At 47.9% G+C, this 17,407-nt stretch overlaps 1 protein-coding gene across 1 annotated transcript in view; it reads left to right on the forward strand.

Moving 5' to 3' along the window:
- Cdh26 (cadherin 26) overlaps positions 1-17,407 on the forward strand; it is a 52,535-nt gene that overhangs the window by 20,618 nt on the left and 14,510 nt on the right. Inside the window, exons 4-12 of the mRNA XM_032902656.1 lie at positions 575-722; positions 2,506-2,672; positions 3,089-3,217; positions 4,538-4,723; positions 7,935-8,203; positions 10,378-10,520; positions 12,765-13,010; positions 14,091-14,306; positions 14,805-14,935. Of these exons, the coding sequence (XP_032758547.1) occupies positions 575-722; positions 2,506-2,672; positions 3,089-3,217; positions 4,538-4,723; positions 7,935-8,203; positions 10,378-10,520; positions 12,765-13,010; positions 14,091-14,306; positions 14,805-14,935 (1,635 nt within the window). The remainder of the gene's footprint in view (positions 1-574; positions 723-2,505; positions 2,673-3,088; positions 3,218-4,537; positions 4,724-7,934; positions 8,204-10,377; positions 10,521-12,764; positions 13,011-14,090; positions 14,307-14,804; positions 14,936-17,407) is intronic.

A 17,407-nucleotide genomic window follows, 5' to 3' on the forward strand; every position in this document is an offset into this window, starting at 1 on the left:
TGACAGCTGTTCAGCATTGTCCGTTTAATTGAGAATCTTCTCTGATCTTTGTTATTTACTTCTTTCTATCTGGGTTAATTTGCTCAGCTTTTCCAAGTGTTCTCAATACACAAGCTTAACTTACTAGTTTGATGCCTCTGGGAAGGGAGGAATCTTAGACATGCTGGAGAGGCTTGTGAGCACAGTGACCCCCATTAACCTAACGTGTCAACGACTGTTCTGGTTTCTCTGAGCATTCCTTTCCCCGAAATCCATACATGGCTACTATTCTCAAGGCTCAGTAACAGTTATTGTGTCTTCCTTTATCAAGAGAACACTGATAAGCTGTAGAAACAGTTCCTCAGTACCTCCAAACGGAGAAACCAAGTTTGACATTGTAACAAATGAGGAGTTTCCCCAAACCTGTTTGCATCTGGTCTTCAGGAGTCTGTGTTTGGTCCCTGGGGCAACACAGTGCATGGTGGTGATCCAATTCCTACCCTGGGACTGCACCTCACGTCTTTGCATTAGTAGCTCTCTGGCCAGGATCTTCAGTTAGACACAGACACACTGCCCACTGTTCTCTGCTTCCCAGGTTTACTTTGATGCGGTGGATCGATCCACAGGGAAAGTTGTGGATGAATCCCTGATTTTCAACATTAGAATCAGAGACGTGAATGATCACGCGCCCCAGTTTCCTGAGAAGGAATTTAGCATCACTGTGAAGGAGAGCCAAGCCGCAGGTGTGTTGGGGTGTGTGGTACTGTGTGTGTGCTCCGGTCTTTGCCCAGGATGTCTTTTATTTACTTTTTTACTTTCCTGCTTTGATATTGATAAGGACTTTGATCCCCATCACCCAGAGAGACTTTTCACAGCTCATGTTTCAAAGGTGACAGGCCTAGAACCACAGAAGTCTTCTCTTTGCTAGCTTCATTTTGTGTTGGCCTTGGGAAAATGTGGAAGCTGTGCTCTCTGAAGAGCTGGTGTGTGAGTGCAGCCCTAGCAACAGAGCCACACCTGGAGGGACCGAGGCAGAGCTGCGGGAGGCTCCCAGGGCCTTCCAAGTGTCCCATCTGTAGAATGGCAGGAAGGCGATGTCTAGCATCTGGGCTTCAGAAACTAAGTCTTTACACACCAAACGAATGTTTCTAGAAGGAGAACCTATGTTTATAACAAAAGCAGTGTTCGGTATTGTAAAATAGTCTTTGAAGTACTTCAAGAACTAAAAATATGGAGATGACATTTTCAGAAGTTTTTAAAGCTTTAGTATTTTTTATGCACATTTACATAAAGTTTGTGTTGTATGTGCTCACGCATTATCAGGTTTTATAGATGAGTGTAAATACATGTTCACACATGTACTATCTATGATAGCAGAAATGCACATGTATTAATTCTTAAATGTATTAATGTTTATAGATATCAGGTTGTTTGTTTTTTCTGTACGTGTATATTTCCTTGTTGTTAAAGAATTTGGGGGTGGGGTTAATGAAGTGGCTCCAATGGCCGTGCGTTGCTAAAGCCCGAGGCCCCAAGTTCTAGCCCCAGGACTGCAGTAAAGGAGGAGGGAGAGAATGATCTCCAGGAAGCTCTTCTTTGACCTTCCCCTTGCTCTGTGGCATGCATGCCCCCATCACATAGACATGTAGTCATGATACATATTTTACCTACAGCACTTCTCTCCACATCTTGTACACTAGATTGTGTGTGTGTGTGTGTGTGTGTGTGTGTGTGTGTGTGTGTGTACAAGCTCCGAGGTATCTCCTCAGTCTCCTACTGTTGACCGTTTTGTTGATGCCTCTTGAAAAGTACTTTTGTAAAGTGCATTGGAGAAACATACTCAAGGAGGTAGCCTGTGCTGCCAGTCAGGCACCATTACTGGGACCTAAGTTCTGGGGAGCAAAGGTGGCTGTTGCAAATGGGCCAGGCCTGAAGAGGGTCACGTTTTCATTGGGCGGTGGCAGTGAGCGTGTGCCGAGGGATGTCTGTGCGTCTTTCCTATTACGGCTCATACGCTTTTTTTTTTTTTTGTAATCAATTGCTTGTTTGTTTGTTGTGTCCACTTTCTGTTAATATTCTCTGTTAATGTGTTTGTCATTTCCTTCTTGGTCACAGCTCGCCCCTTCTACATGAAGAATGCATACTCGCCACAGGGATTTCAAATGTGTTGTGCAGTTTATTATTTACTTTTACCTTTTGTCCGTGTATCATACACATACACACACACACACACACACACACACACACACACACACACGAACATCTAAAACCCTCCTCATCTATCAGTTTTGTCCCACGCTCTTCCGAGATGGCAATCATGACTGGAAAGCTCTTTGAAGTTTAGCCTTGGCTGAATATCCACATCCACCGGTATCTTGTATTGTGTGTCTCCATGATGAATTCTCACTTAAGTATCTCATTCATTCTGGCGTGGGCCCTGATGGCGTTTGGTGAAGACTTTTCCCTCTTCCTACTTTGACAAACTGCCTTTAGCCACCAATAACATTCTTAAAAACTTCTTTCTAGGTCAACCTATTTTTCAGTTGTTAACGGTCGATTTGGATCAAGAAAACACTCCGAACTCTGAAGTCCTTTATTTCCTCGTCTCTCAAACGCCATTACTGAGGGAAAGTGGCTTTCAGATTGATCTCATCAGCGGGGAAGTGCGACTCTCGGGATGCTTGCATTATGAGGTTATGCAGATTTTCATCATTTTAAAAGCACCAGGGCCGGCGAGCTAACTCTGCTGACAGAGTACTTGAAACACTAGCAGGCAGACCCCGGGCTCCAGCCAAGGAGAGCCGTGTAAACAACAGCTGAACGCTCTAGAAGAGCTCCTGTTGTCTCAGAGCTACAGAGGCAGAGAAAGCCACATAGCAGGCTAGCCAATCTGGTGAGCTCCAGGCTCCATGAGAGACTGAGTTAAAAATGAAGGAAGATGATGTCTGAAGAACAACATCCAGGGTTGACCTCTGGTGCACCCCCACACAGTTGGGAATCCTCTGGGTTTAACCCTTGCTTGCTATGGAAGTTGCTAGAAGGAAATGTTCTTATTAATGTCTCCCTTTCCTGAGTCTGTGGGGCTCACCATTCCTTTCCTCCCTAGTAGACTGCTCCTCGGTTCACACTGATCATCAGAGCAAGTGACTGTGGAGAGCCGTCCCTGTCATCCACAGCCACCATTCACATCAGTGTGGAAGACAGCAACAACCACATGCCCACCTTTACAGAAGACCATGTAAGTCATAGATAGGCTGCCTGAGTTCCAAGGCCTCTCACAAAGGGTCACCTAGGCTCTGGGTCATGAGCAAGATACATACAGTTATCCAGAGCGACCTAAACTGGAACCGAGGAGTCTACCTGGGGCTAGACGGAGAGTCTGATCTGTAAAGTACTCGATGCCCAAGTATGAGGACCTGAGATTGACACCTGTATAAAACTCTGGGCAGGAGGATGCATGGGGTCCGTTGGCAGCCATCTTTGCTAATTGGTGAGTCATAGGTGTCAGTGGGACACCTGCCTCAAAAAGCAAGGTTGGGGCCTTCAGGATGACTCAGTGGGCAAAAGAGCTTCTGCCATCCTGACAGCTCTGGAACGCAGACAGGAGAGTCCTGACTCCTAAGCTGTCTTTTGGGGGCTCATGCAAGTGTATGCACGTGCACACAGACATTGATTCTGAGAGAGGCTTCCCTTGATGACCCAGTGAATACCCCGTACCCATCCTGGGCGCGCCAAGCCTTTGGCTTTTTCATCTTCCTCATTGTGATCTATTTAATGAATTCATTTGTTCTAGTTTCTGCCTAATCCCCCCTCCCCCCATACATCCACTGTCAGCTCCTGGGAGACATTTATTACCATTATTATCATTATCAATTTTTTTTTGCCAGCACATAGTAACTGTTGCATTAATGATCCAAGCAATTAATTTTAAAATGTGTCACGTAGATTTTTTTTTAAATTACATCAACCAACGTGGAATGTTTTCAGATGAAAGCACCTCATCCAAAGGTTTACACGAATGGCAAACAGCTAAACCTCATATCAGAGTCCTCTCCTGGCTTAGGACAAATCCGTGTGCTCAAAAGTAAGCCTGGAAAAAAAATATTGCCGTCCTGCCATGCTTGCTCGGAGACCTGTCACCAAAAAAATATCAAAAAGTGAGTCGTCTCAAGGAACCACATGTGCTGGAAAGATGGACACCTTGATCCAAAGAGATCTTCCCCTGTTGGGGAAGAGCGAGGTTACTTAAGGCACGTAGGCTGAGATGTGTATTGCATCTTGAAAATTCTCAGCACAACAATGCACCGAGTATCTTTAAAACCACCCAGCTGCAGACACAGTCTCAGGGAACGCCATTTGTAGGAAGGGTCACGCTCGGGAGTCGATGGTATCTCTACTGGAGGGGTGCGAATGCCTGAAGGCTGCGGTGTCTTGCTGAGAACCCACCTCTCCCTCCTCTCCCTCCTCCCGCTTCCTGCTTGCCTCTTCCTGCTTCCTGCTCTCCATCTCTGTGGTGTGCTTGTGCCCGTGACATGGAAATGATGATCATGTCTTCCAGTATACGATTCAGATTTCTGAAGGTCAAGTCGAACCGGACGTGTTGTATCTCCCTGTTCACGATGGAGACTCTCCATTTACACCAGCGTGGAGAACACAGTTCAACATATGGGATGGCAACGAGGAGGGGCATTTTGACATCACGACTGACCCTGAGACCAACCAAGGGTTATTAAGTATTATCAAGGTAAAGTCAAGGCCGGGTAGTGGTGGGTGTTGTGTCTGGAGGACAAGCCATAATGCCTGAGGGGCTGGCACGTGCTAAACACTCACTGTGTAATGAGCACATGTTATGCCCTGTGATGCAGTAGTCACTGAGCCCTTTGTATAGAGACCAAGGGCTCCTCCTGCAGCAGGAACGATAATAATCAACTTTTTAAAATCTTATTGGATTCTTTGATGTTGTTGGAGATAAAATTTACTACGTCCACATGAGCCCTGGAGATTGGATGTTGGTTTTTTTCTCTCCCTTATATGATGAAAGTAAATTTGAAAATTTATTTATTTTCTCGGTAAAGGGTTTAAAATATTGCAGACTGGCCTTGAGCTCACTACGTGGTAGAATATTCCCCTAAATCTCTGATCCTGTCTCTAACCCTGGAGTGCTGGGATTGTGGGTGTGCACCACCATGCTTGCTTTACGTAGTGCTTGGGGTCAAGCCTGGTGATTTGTGTGGGCTAGGTGAGGGCAGTACTGGTGAGACCACATTCTGGTTTCTTATAAACTTGTTTCTCCAACTAAACGCTCTTCTTTAATCTCCTGGGTTTTAAACAGTGTAAACATCTGAGGTGTAAATGTTGGGTCATTTGTGTGGGTTGTCATGTTGTGGCATGTATGCGGGTTGTCATGTATGATGAACTAGGGATCTATCTAGTATATGCAATGGGGCAGCTGGCCCCGGAGGAAAATATTCTCATTGTATTTTATAGGTGTGGAAATTAAAGGTCAGACAGATCCCTTGATATCAAGTCTTGTGCTGAGAGGGTGGATTCTGACTGGGCAGGCAGACTCCAATGTTCTTAGACTTTGTGGCTTTCTAAGGATAGCCAGTGCCCTTCTCACAGTACAGCTAAGTCAACTGGAAGGACCAGCTGGAGTCGACACATGTGGGTAGAGTGGAGCTTATGCCTGTTAGTTGAACAAGCTTCAGGAAATAGCAAGGAGCAACAGTTCACACTGTGCATAGCAAGGTCCCTGGCAGCCTTCTGCCCAGTCACCTGCCACTGTGCTCTCTGTCAGAAGCCATCTAGGAAAGGCTAAGACATGCAAGTGAGTTTTCTGGAGATGGTCTGCCATTTTTTCATGGCCTTCAGTGGGTGGGCTATGAGATGCAAGGTCACCAAAGACTTCATTCCAGGACTGCTTTTTGCTGCTGGTATGCCTTTTCTGCCACTATTACATAGCCTAATGATTCTTGGGTAATAGCCTACACTATTGGGCAGATTTCCTGTAGACCAACAAGAAGAGGAACTCTCATATAGTAACGCTGTATAGATGAATTGATAATTTCACGATGTCTGACGATTTTATAGAACTCTTAGATTGATACAAGTAAATTCAACACCCCCATAGAATAAAGTTACAAATAGAGCTCTGAAAACCTTCACATGTTGCTGCATGAAATATAAAATATGTACCCACACTATCGCTGGCTCAGCCTAGCAGACTCTCTGACTCAGAGCTCTGAGATGGCTCTCTTCTCTAGGCTCACTAAGTTCCATGGCTGGCTGTTGCCATGCACCATGCCCCATGTTTCCAAATTCCTACAGCTGGCTGGGGTGCACTCTTGCACACACACCACACTCTGCTGCTATTACCTTTCTCTGGAACTCAGTGAGTCACCTCATGAAGAAGAACACCCCACAATCTTAGTTTAGAATCAACAGGTAACACAATCGCTGGGCGCAGAATCTAGCTTCCTAATTTTACAAACTATTCTATGTTATTCCCCTGGTGGAGGATTCTGGCAGACCCACCACTTGAAGCAACAGCCTCTGGCTTCCTACGTTCTGTCTGCCTCCCTTGCTCTCCAAAGTCCAAAAGGAAGTTCCTTTCTCCTGTTTTCCCTCTTCCTCTCTCTGACCCAGAAGTCCCGCCTCCTTTTCTCCCAGTGGTTGGTTTCTTGTCATGTTTATTTATTAGGGGAAAATTCTACCACAACGTGTCATAGGCTAATTGCACTAGGATAAGAAGGAAGGCTTGGAACAAATTTGTGATCAAGATAAAAACATTCATTCTAGGTCAGGATCAAGAATGAAGCCATAGGTGTTCACTATGATAAGGCAAGGCCATGTGAAACTGCTTTGAACTTATAATGAGCTTACGGTATGAAACAGTGCTTTGAACTATGGACATCCCTCTGCAACTCTCCTTTCGTGTAACATTTCACCTATGAGGCAATTCCATAAAGACTTCTGTCTAAGAAGGAATAAATTGCTGTGGAGAAGAAATAAAGTGTGGCATTTGGGGCTCAGCCCCATTCACCAAACGTATATATCTATATGTATATCTATATGTATGTACATATATGTGTGTGTAGGTAGGTATATATGTAAGTATGCATGAACACTTGTGGAATTATTGAGACAGGTGGTCAGGCAGGGCCAAAGTGTGCTTGTGTCTGTGTGTCTCTGTCTCTGGGTATGTGTGTGTGCATGTGTCTATGTGTCTATATGTGTGCTTGGATTCTCTCTTCTTCCTCTTCTTTTCTCTCTGGCTCACAAAGAGTTAACAAGCTCCAAGCCTCTCACCTGGCCAGTGCAGGGCCCTTAAGCCAGACAGAAACAAAGTCTTTTGTTTTCTACTCACTCCCGCCCTTGCTATCAACTGGGATCAAATTACCAGAAGCCAGGTCCTTAGATTAGCAAATAGTTAAAAGGAAGAATTACCAAAAGTAAGTAGCTTTTGGCTACAGAATAGCAAAGAGTTAAAGACAGAAGACTTGCCGCAGAGAAAGCAGCTTTGGTCCCTGCTGACTCCAGACCCCTTCCCTGCCTTCTTTGGGAAACTGTGTGTCAGGAAAGCCCCAGTAGTTCTTCAAACCCCCTGACTCTCAGCCCTTCCGTGTCCCTGGCTACTTTGTACCCTGAGTATCTGTGATCATTAGTATCTACATTTCTCCCAGTCCCTCTGATTTTTTTTTCCTGTGGTGTGGTTAACATTTAAATGTTTCATGAGTTCTGGGTTTTGTTGCATTTTTCATCACCGTCTGATGGACGGAGGCTCTGTGCAGCCAGGAGAGGAGGAGGAAAGAGGGAGCCCCATAAGTGATTTGAAAGGGCGCTGAAGACTGGCTTTTGATCATTGCCATCCTCCGCTGGATTCCCGATGACTCCACGGAGCTTCCTCCAGTCAGGGGAGCAGTGGGCACTAATCAAGCCCTCTCTTACCTCGGCAGCCTTTGGATTATGAAACCCAAGTGGCCCACAACCTCCTTATTGTTGTGGAGAATCAGGAGCCGCTCTTCAATTGTCAGGAGGGCCAGCTGCAGCCGTCGAGGAAGGCGATGGCCAGCACCACCGTGAGCGTGCAGGTGCTGGACACCAATGACCCACCAGCCTTTCACCCTAGGAGCTTCATCGTCAGTGAGGCGGATGGAGCCCGGCCTGCCATCCAGCTGGGATATTTCAATGCTACAGACCCAGACAGGGCCGACAGCCAGATAAGGTGGGCGCAGAGAAACAGGAAGTGTGGCTGGCTCTGAGGGGGCGCCGGGGAGGGCGCTGTTAGCCACCTGGCTGCTACAGAATGTTGCCGAGACTGGTTCAGTCCAAGGAGTAAAAGCATAAGGAGCTACCTGGTGGATGCCCATTCGCTGGGTTAATGCAACTCATTCTGCAGCTCCTGGCTGGGTTAGCCTAACTTCCACTCCCACTCGTCAGCCCTACCCTCACTCAAAGCCTCCTGGAGCCCCCACTCACTTATTCCCTTTGACCATTCATAATCCATATGTGTATGTATGTGATATATATACATATACATACATACATACATAGATATATATATATGGGCTATAAATAACAAATCATTATATGTACATATATACGTGTGTGTGTGTGTGTGTGTGTGTCTTTCCAGATGTCATAGCTTCTAGGTAAATAATTTTACTAATATTTAATATTTTAAATGAAATACTTAATGGCCAAGTATTGTTGACTTTAAGAGCTCAGTCTGCGACACTGGCTGCATTCACACACCACCCGGAACATCTTTTGTTTGCCCAGAAGGAAGCTCCATGCCCAGCGAACACCAGCTCCTCAGGTCCCTTCCCAGTTCCTTTTCCAAGTTCCCAGGACATCTTTTCTTTTCCCCAGACCCCTTCCCTAATTCCCCTTTCCAGCCTACTTCCTCAGTCCCCTTCCCCAGGCTCCACTCTACTTCCGGTCCCTATGCCTTGAACACCTCAACGATGGAATCCTGCAGCACGGAGTCAGCTCGGGTGTTGGCTGAGCGTCTTCTGCGGCAGGGAGATGTGTCTGAGAGCAGAGTTTCGCTTTGTACTGTCTAATGTACATTGGCTGTAGTTACTTACCTTTTAATGACCAAATTTGGCTCGAGGGCATTTTTGGGCTAAGATAATCTAAGTCTGAACTTTTGAGTTCCTGCCCTTGGCTTGTGAACATTATCAAACCACAGGAACTACTGGAAGCTTCCCTAATCGGTAAAGTTGTACATGAGGGGGAAAAAATAAGCTATGACCCATTGGCTATCATGGGGGTTCATGACGAACCCTGTTAGAAGCATTTTCCCAGATGAGGAAGACAAAGCCCACGGAGATGCTGTCCTTAGCTGGCCCTTTCTTTGCCTGAGCACTGCTGCTGCTGCTGCTGCTGCTGCTGTCTGAGTACACGGTTTCTGTAATGTGGTCCCTCCAGACGCACAGGGGTTAGCAACCAGACACGCTTCCAATGGATACCATCTGATGGCAGCCACTCCCAGAAATCCTAGAGTCTTCTGTCTACTGCTTCCAATGGTTCCAGGTTCGCAAGGAGAGGAGAAGGAAGATGATCCTCAGGTGAGGGGATCCTTTGGGATCTGCTACAAAGCAGACACTGCGAGAGGAGTCAAGACCCGTGTGCTTGTGGTGTGCTGAACTGAATGGGAAGCCACCACCTACTGATATCTTAAGGCTCTGTTCCCGCACCAAGTGTTTCCCAAGGCGCACCTCCTAGGAGAAGGGCACTTATTCTAGTGGCCCCGGACGTGGCACACTGTTGAAGTCTTCACTGCCATCCCTGAGCCTTCGAGCTCAGAGCACTTGGATGAGCATTTGGATTTCAATCGTCTTCGAGTTCCCAAATTACTCGCAATGGGAATCGTAGTTATCTTAAGGTTTCTATTGTGGTGGGGAGACGCCATTACCACCACCACAACTCTTGAAGAGGAAAGCATTTAATTGGGGATTGCTTGCAGTTTCAGAGATTCAATCCATTATTGTAATAGCAGGAAACATGCAGACAGACAGACATGGTGCTAGACGAGCGGCCGAAAGCTCTTCATCCAGATCCACAGGCAGCAGGAAGAGCCTCTGGCCTGGCCTGGGCTTCTGAAGCCTCAATCTTACGCCCAGGGACAGACTTCCTCTGGTAAAGTCACACCTCCTAATCCTTCCGAACAGCGCTACTCTGCGGTGACCAAGCCTTCGGGACATTCTTATCCAAACCACCACAGACGTTCTATAATATATTTTGATTTGTTATTAAAATATTTTTGAGGCAAGGTCTTGAACCCTCTTGATAGCTGAAGATGGTCTTGAACTCACGTACCAGCATGCATATGATTTGTCTTGTGGTAAAACTTTCTAATTAAAGGGAAACGTGTGTGTGTGTTCTTTCTACAAGATACGAACTGGTTCATGATCCAGAAAATTGGGTGACCGTGGATGAGAAGTCAGGAGAGGTCACCACCAAGAGGCAAATAGACCGGGAGTCCCCTCATGTGAATGGCAGCTTCTATACAATTGTCGTCCATGCCGTTGACAATGGTGAGTGCGAGTCGAGGCTGGGGATGAGCAGTGCTGGTTCTGGCCTCCTGAGGGAGGCCATTTCTTAGCATCACTGAGGAAATTATAAAACAAACATTGTTCTCGCTTTGCCTCTGTGCTAGAGATTATTTTTTGATAATAACTCCAGCAATGGCAAACCGGGGACTGATGCTGCTGAAAGAGGGGCAGCGTTCACTCAGCAGAGACAATTAAGCCAGCGAGGAGTCGGCAATCACACCCACCCGTCTTGTCTGCCTGGAAGATAATGCAGTAGCTCTTTGTCAAGACCAACGATGTGTGATAAATATTTAGCAGTTTCCCATACCTGGGACGGCTCGTAAGCTCCAGCAAATGTGTCTGAGTGGAACGCATTTGTCATAAACCAGGACGAGTGATTTTAAAAACACGTCTTAGCACATTTCTCCAAATTCCCACAAGGCTGAAGTTAAACGCGTCCAAACATAAAGCTGCGTGTGTGGACATTTTCAAGTCACATTAAGAACCGTACTTAAAGAAGTCCGTGGATGAAAGCCCCAAGCGCTGTGGGCCTGCCCAGCCCATTTGCATAATTATCTGACAGAATGTTAGGGACCCGAGATGCTATCCCATGTTCAGGAAGGGAAGCCGGCCAACCTGGCACTCAGGGTTCCATGATTCAGTGTGGGATGGCTTCATGATTCCCATGATCTACTTTTAATTACAAGAGGTGATTACTGAATGATCATAAATTTGTCGGCATGATCCTATCCTGCCCTCAATTGGGGTCCCCAGTCTGCCAGAATAATTCAGAGGTGCTGGGGTACAGAGACAAGTGAGTTTATTATAGAGGACAGTGGGCACCTGTAGGAATGAGAGTGGACAGTGGTAGTGTGGCCCACTGAGGAGGAAAGCATATTATGGGGCGAGGAGAGAGGTCCATGGCCAGAGAGACCACCACTAGCTTTCACTGTTAGTCAGGCTTCATACTCTTCCTACAGTCTCTAAAGGAGGCCCTTTCCCGAGGGGCGTTTCCCTTCCCAGTGTCTGTCAGTTCTTCGATCTTCACCAGAAAACCTTTAGTGGGTAGCATTGATGAACAGACTGTCTGATTGATTGCCATGTCTCCACCTGAGGCCAGAGTCCTGCCTTTCTGTCCCTGTTTCTACCAGCTGCTGACCATGAGGGGAAGATCCATCCTCTGTGACCCACAAGCTGTTAATATCTGACCAGCCACCTTGTAGATTCACCTGTGGTTTTAGCATCCCAACATGCTTTCCCGAGCTCTCCCCAGTGTGCGCTTTATAAAACAGAGTAGTCTGTCTTCATAGGCAATGTCCCTAGCAGGCCAGAGCTGACTTCATCTTCCCTGGGGATCCCCTATGCTCCCCTTTTATAGGCACTCATCCTTCCCAGCACCTCTGCAGCTTGTACCATGACTGAGACAGGATATGGGATTCTACACCCTATCTCTTCCTTTAAAACAGGAACAACTCATGCTGCCCAATACTGCTATGTGTGTGTGCGTGTGCACATGTGTGCGTGTGTGTGTGTGTGTGTGAGTGTATGTGTGAGTGTGTGTGTGTGTGTGTGTATGTGTGTGTGAGTGTGTGTAGTGTATGTGTGTGTATCTGTGTGTGTGAGTGTGTGTGTGTCTGTGTGCGAGTGTGTGTGTGTTGTGTGTGTGTGAGTGTGTGTGTGTGTGTGTGTGTGTGTGAGTGTGTATGTGTATGTGTGAACATGTGTGAGTTGTGTGTGTTTGAGTGTCTGTGTGAGTGTATGTGTGTATGTGTGTAATGTGTGTGTGTGTGAGCATATGTGGGTTGTGTGTTGTATGTGTGTGAACATGTGTGTGTGTGAGCATGAGTTGTGTGTGTGAGAGTATATGTGTGAGAGTGTGTGTGTATGTGTGTATGTGTGTTGTGTGTGTGTGAGCATGTGTGTGTGTGAGTATACGTGAGTTGTGTGCGAGAGAGTGTATGTGTGAGAGTGTGTGTGTGTGAGCATATGTGTGTGTGAGCATGTGTGTGTGTGTGAGTGTGTGTGAGTGTGTGTGAGTGTATGTATATGTGTGTGAATACATGTGCATGAGTATGTACACACTTGCACTGGAGGTGTCCACCAAGCAGGGCCACACCCTGATGGAGAGTCTCTGGACTGTTATAGGCACTTGAGGAGCTACTGACGCTGCTTTTCTGTAAGGTCAAGTTTACCCTCTCTCTTTAATATTGTGATCTCCTCTGTTGCCTGGGTTCTGTCCTCTCCAAGGCCTCCCCCCACTGACTGGCACGGGGACTCTGATGCTTTTCCTGTATGATGTCAACGACAATGCTCCAATTCTCCAGCCCCATTCCCGACACTTGGAGATCTGTGAGTCGGCTGGAAACAAGGCCCTGCTGTTGGAAGCCGAGGATGCAGACCTGGACCCCTACGCTGGCCCCTTTACTTTTGATTTGGACTCTGACCAGGGAGATGTGGGAGAGATTTGGATGCTGAGGATAAAGCAGGAGGAAGGTTTGTATGGGTTGGGGGCTAACCCAGACTGGAGCAAAGTGTGACTTTGGGTGGGGACACTGGGTCCTGCAGTCTCAAGTGACACTTGGAGAGCCTAAAGACTGGAGTGTGTTTTGTGGGAGACCAGCCCGGATTACTTACCAAGTTCCAGCAAGGACTCTGGGCATGAGGACTGGGGTGAGCATTCCATGTCTGCTGTCACTCTTGACTTTCTTGACACCATGGAGGAAGATGACTGCACACCGAGGTACCTGCTCTGTTCTCTTCTCTCTCCTAATTTTCATCTGGGTCCCTGTCCTTGGAGTGAACAGCAGCCACGGCTGTAACGATGTGAGGGGTGCTCTTTGAGTCCTAGAGCCACCTAGAGCCCTAGAGCACGTCACCACATGATGTTCTGTGGGGAAGATGTAAAGAAATGTCTATTTATCCCAGCTAGAGAGAGTAACAGGCCAAAGCGAGGAGTTCACCCTAGCCCAGCTTGACAAGGGGAGGGTTCTTTCAGGATCACGGATGAGTCAAAGGCAGGGTCCTGTGAGTGTAGGCTGGATTCTATGAGTGTAGGCGGGATCCTGTGGGTGTAGGTAGGATCCTAAGGATCTAAGTTGGGTCGTGTGGGTATCATGTGTGTGTATAGGCAGGTATGGGCAGGAGCCTGGGGGTGTAGATCAGATCCTGGAGCTTTCCTAAGGTGCTTGTTTAGATAGTATAATTTACAGTACGGTTTAAAGGTTACAGACATTTCTTCTGTCAATAAAGTTGTAACGCAGGTTTATGAGGAGTGTTGTTTATATTCAGGAATAAGGGTGCTAAAAAACCAAGGCTGTGGATCATCTTGGCCCAGGTTAGCACAGTTTCTCTGTTATTCTCATTTGAGGTGTGGGTAGGAAAACACGCACTGTCCTCACTGTGGGCAGTTTTGAATGTATCAACGGTGTCCAGATCTCGAGACAAGGGGCCTCTCTTCTTTCCTACCTGCTCTTTGCTTTTCTAATTTTCTGTCTTTCAGAGCCTCGGCCCTGAACAGTAACAAGAAGTCACACGAGAGGCCAACAAGCCTACTCCTATCCTCTCCTTTTGCAGGCCACTCTGCTGAACTCATAATGCGGAGAAGCCTCCCGCCCGGGGACTACCTGGTGCCACTCTTCATAGGAGACAGACAGGGCCTCACCCAGAAGCAGACAGTCCACGTGAGGATCTGCTCCTGCCCCAGTGGATCTGACTGTGAGGAGCATTCAGAACCTGGGCTCCTGTGGTGGGCGCTGTCCCCAGTCTGTGCAGCACTCATGGCTCTGTCAGGTGAGCGCTTCCGGGAGCTCAGCCCCTTTCACAGACCAGAGGACAACAGGACATGCTGAGCATGGGGTGGGAGAAAAGGACGAACTCCACACTTGTTCAGGTCAGAGGTTGCCAGGCATGCTAATTAACTGAAATTCAGTTTCCATGTGCAGGCAATCATGTAAACAGTGGAATCCACAGGGTAAGCATATGTTTGCAGTAACCATGGTTACAGAGGTACACAGGTGTCTAGGTGCCTGGGCACGGCCAAGGTTAATAAGGGCACCAGTTAGTCCAAGAAACAGCAGAATATTCTCGACCAGTTACTATCAAGCAGTGAATTCCACCGAAGTGGCATCTGTCTGAGCTCCCCATGCTGTTAAGCTGCTCAGTCCTGAGAGGGTTTAGAGGGAACCAGACCCTGTCAGGTAGCAGTTGAGTAGAAGTGAATGGAGCTTGGCCCTCCCTTGAAGCCTCTTGCAGAGCTGAGCTTGCACAATCTTTTCTGTTTTATCCTAGCCGCCCTCCTCGGCCTGCTGCGGTGCTACTGCGTGTTTGGACCCAAGAGGCTCAGAGGCTTCATCCCAAGTGACAGTGGCCACCAGACACTGATTGTGTCTAATGAGGAAACCAAAGCCCTTTCAGCCCAGGTAGTGGCTGCAGAGCAACGTGTTACGCAGCAGCGGTGTCAATGGCACAAATCCGTAGGGCACAGGCTTCCTAGCTTTACTTATTGTATGTGTGTGTATGTGTGAGTGCCTGCGTCCTTTCAGCCCAGGTAGTGGCTGCAGAGCAACGTGTTACGCAGCAGCGGTGTCAATGGCACAAATCCGTAGGGCACAGGCTTCCTAGCTTTACTTATTGTATGTGTGTGTATGTGTGAGTGCCTGCGTGCGTGTATGTCTCTGCACCAGGCATGTGCACCTGTAGAGGCCAGAGAGGGCAATCAGATTCCCTGGAACTGGACTTGCGAATCGACGGTCGGTCGTGAGCTGCCGTGTGGATGCTGAGAACTGAACCTGCATCTTCCGGAAGAGCAGCCGGTGCTCGTAACCGCCGAGCCACCTCTCTGGACCCTCATTTTGTTCCCCTTAATTCACGTCTGAGGGACACACAGGAAAGCATTTCTTCCAAAATTGCACAGCACAGGCAGAGGCATTTGTGTTTTCCATCCGTGTTTCTCAACCACACTCAGTTTTGCCCCCCCCCCGGGGGGCACTTGGCAATGCCCAGAGGCTGGTTTGATGGTGGCAATTAGAAGATGCTATGGGCTTCTAGTGGGCTGAGTTCAGGGCTATGGTCAAGTATCACCCAACACAGAACTATCTGGCCTAGCGTCCCCAGTGCTGGCTTGAGAACACCAAGCTTAGGAGGAAATGATTTTGCCAGACTGAGGTTTTCTGGATGGCGTTGCTTTACTCCCTGGTGAGGGGGCTCTCAGTTGGCTTCTCTGCCATGGTCAGTCATCCAGAGACAGAACCTCTGCTCCATCCTCCTGCAGCACAGAGGGTGAGAAGGGACCTCCCTGGTTTTTCGGAGACAAGACGGTCTCTGCCTTACGTCTTACTAGCTTCATGTAGCTGAGCCAGCCATGCGCTACCCAAGCTTACATTTCTCTTCTGTGGCCTGGAGTGACAGAGTCAGCTCCCTAGGTAATGGAGAAGAGGACAGTGCCTAAAACACCATCTGACACAGCTCAACCTGCATGAAGTCAGGCCCAGCGATGGCTGGATTTTTCCACCTGCTGCTGCTTACATGAAGCCTTGTCTTGTCCCATGTAGCTTCTTTGGGTCTGGGTCAGATGGGCTGTGATTGTGCCATGAACTCCTCTGTCTGTCTTCCCCTGAAACTCAAAGTGGCTGATCTAAGAAACAGCCAAAATGTCAACATGAAATTCTGCCTCTTCTGGTCATTAAATGTACTCTTTCTCTTTGGGGACACCAAAGACAGGCTGTTGTTTGTTTTTTTCTTGACTTATGGTTCAGGAGATCTAAGCCATCACAGTGAGGAAAGCTGTTCTGAGTGAGGGACTGGGGACAGGATCACTGCGAAGGCCTTCCCTCACTGTATGAGAGCTCAGGCCAGACCTGGAGTGCTATGACTATCAGGAGCCCACCCCAGTGACCCACCTCCACCTGCCATGCCTCCCTCCCCTATAGATTGCACGAGCTCCCACAACAGCAGTTAGAAGTCAAGTATCCTGTCCCAGAGTCTCTAGTCCTCTGAGAGCCGAGAGCCAGTCAACCCAAGTTTCGACTCCACAGGGTGAACATCACTTAGGTTATCTCGCTAGCCCTGGGCTTGTGTATATAAAATGATGTCAGTGCAGTTTAATGGACTTCGTGGTTCATTGAATCAAAGCCATGTCACACACTGACAAGCAGGCAGCCTATGCTGGCAGCTGACCTCATTCCAACATGTTCATGCCTGTTTGTCGAGCCTCTCATGTGACCGTGCCAGCCAATACAGTCCCTACACCACTGTTCTGTTCTTGGGGAAGACTCCATCCACCCATGTTGTCACAGTCTGCTGCTAGGATGATCCCTGGAGCCACGTGGATATCCTCCGTGTCTGTGGGGAGGGCGGTGGGCCCCACTGAGGCACCCATGAATGTTGAAGTCCCTTGGGGATGGTTTATGCTCAGCGAGGATAGGATGAAACCCAAGGGCCATTCTGGGTACTTTAAGAGAAGGTGACTTTTAAGGTCTGGGGTCTCCTAATATGATTGACCTAAAACTCTTCACAGAAGGAAGTTCCCCAACAGCCAATAACAATCAGTAAAACATCCCCTCTTGCAAGTGCACCATCCAGGCTTGTGGGGCAAATGTCTCCTCCTCGATGACATTGCTGTCACATGTTATAGTTTAGTTCCTGGACGGCACACAGGAAGCACAGGGGGAAGTGGAAGTAGGATGAGCATATAAAAGCTCAAAGCTTGCTGATTTTTATGACTGCCCTCAGTGACCCTGACCTCTTGTCATCTTTCTTTCCCTGGTTTACACAGATGCAGCCAGCTGGGGAAGACCAGATGCTGGCTCTGTCCTTCAACAGAGCCATGGCCAGCGCCAAGCCTGGGGTGAAGGTAACATATCTCTGTAGCCTCTGTCTGGTTTTAGTTCTGC

This window comes from Rattus rattus, chromosome 5, assembly GCF_011064425.1.
Source record: "Rattus rattus isolate New Zealand chromosome 5, Rrattus_CSIRO_v1, whole genome shotgun sequence".
NCBI lineage: Eukaryota > Metazoa > Chordata > Mammalia > Rodentia > Muridae > Rattus > Rattus rattus.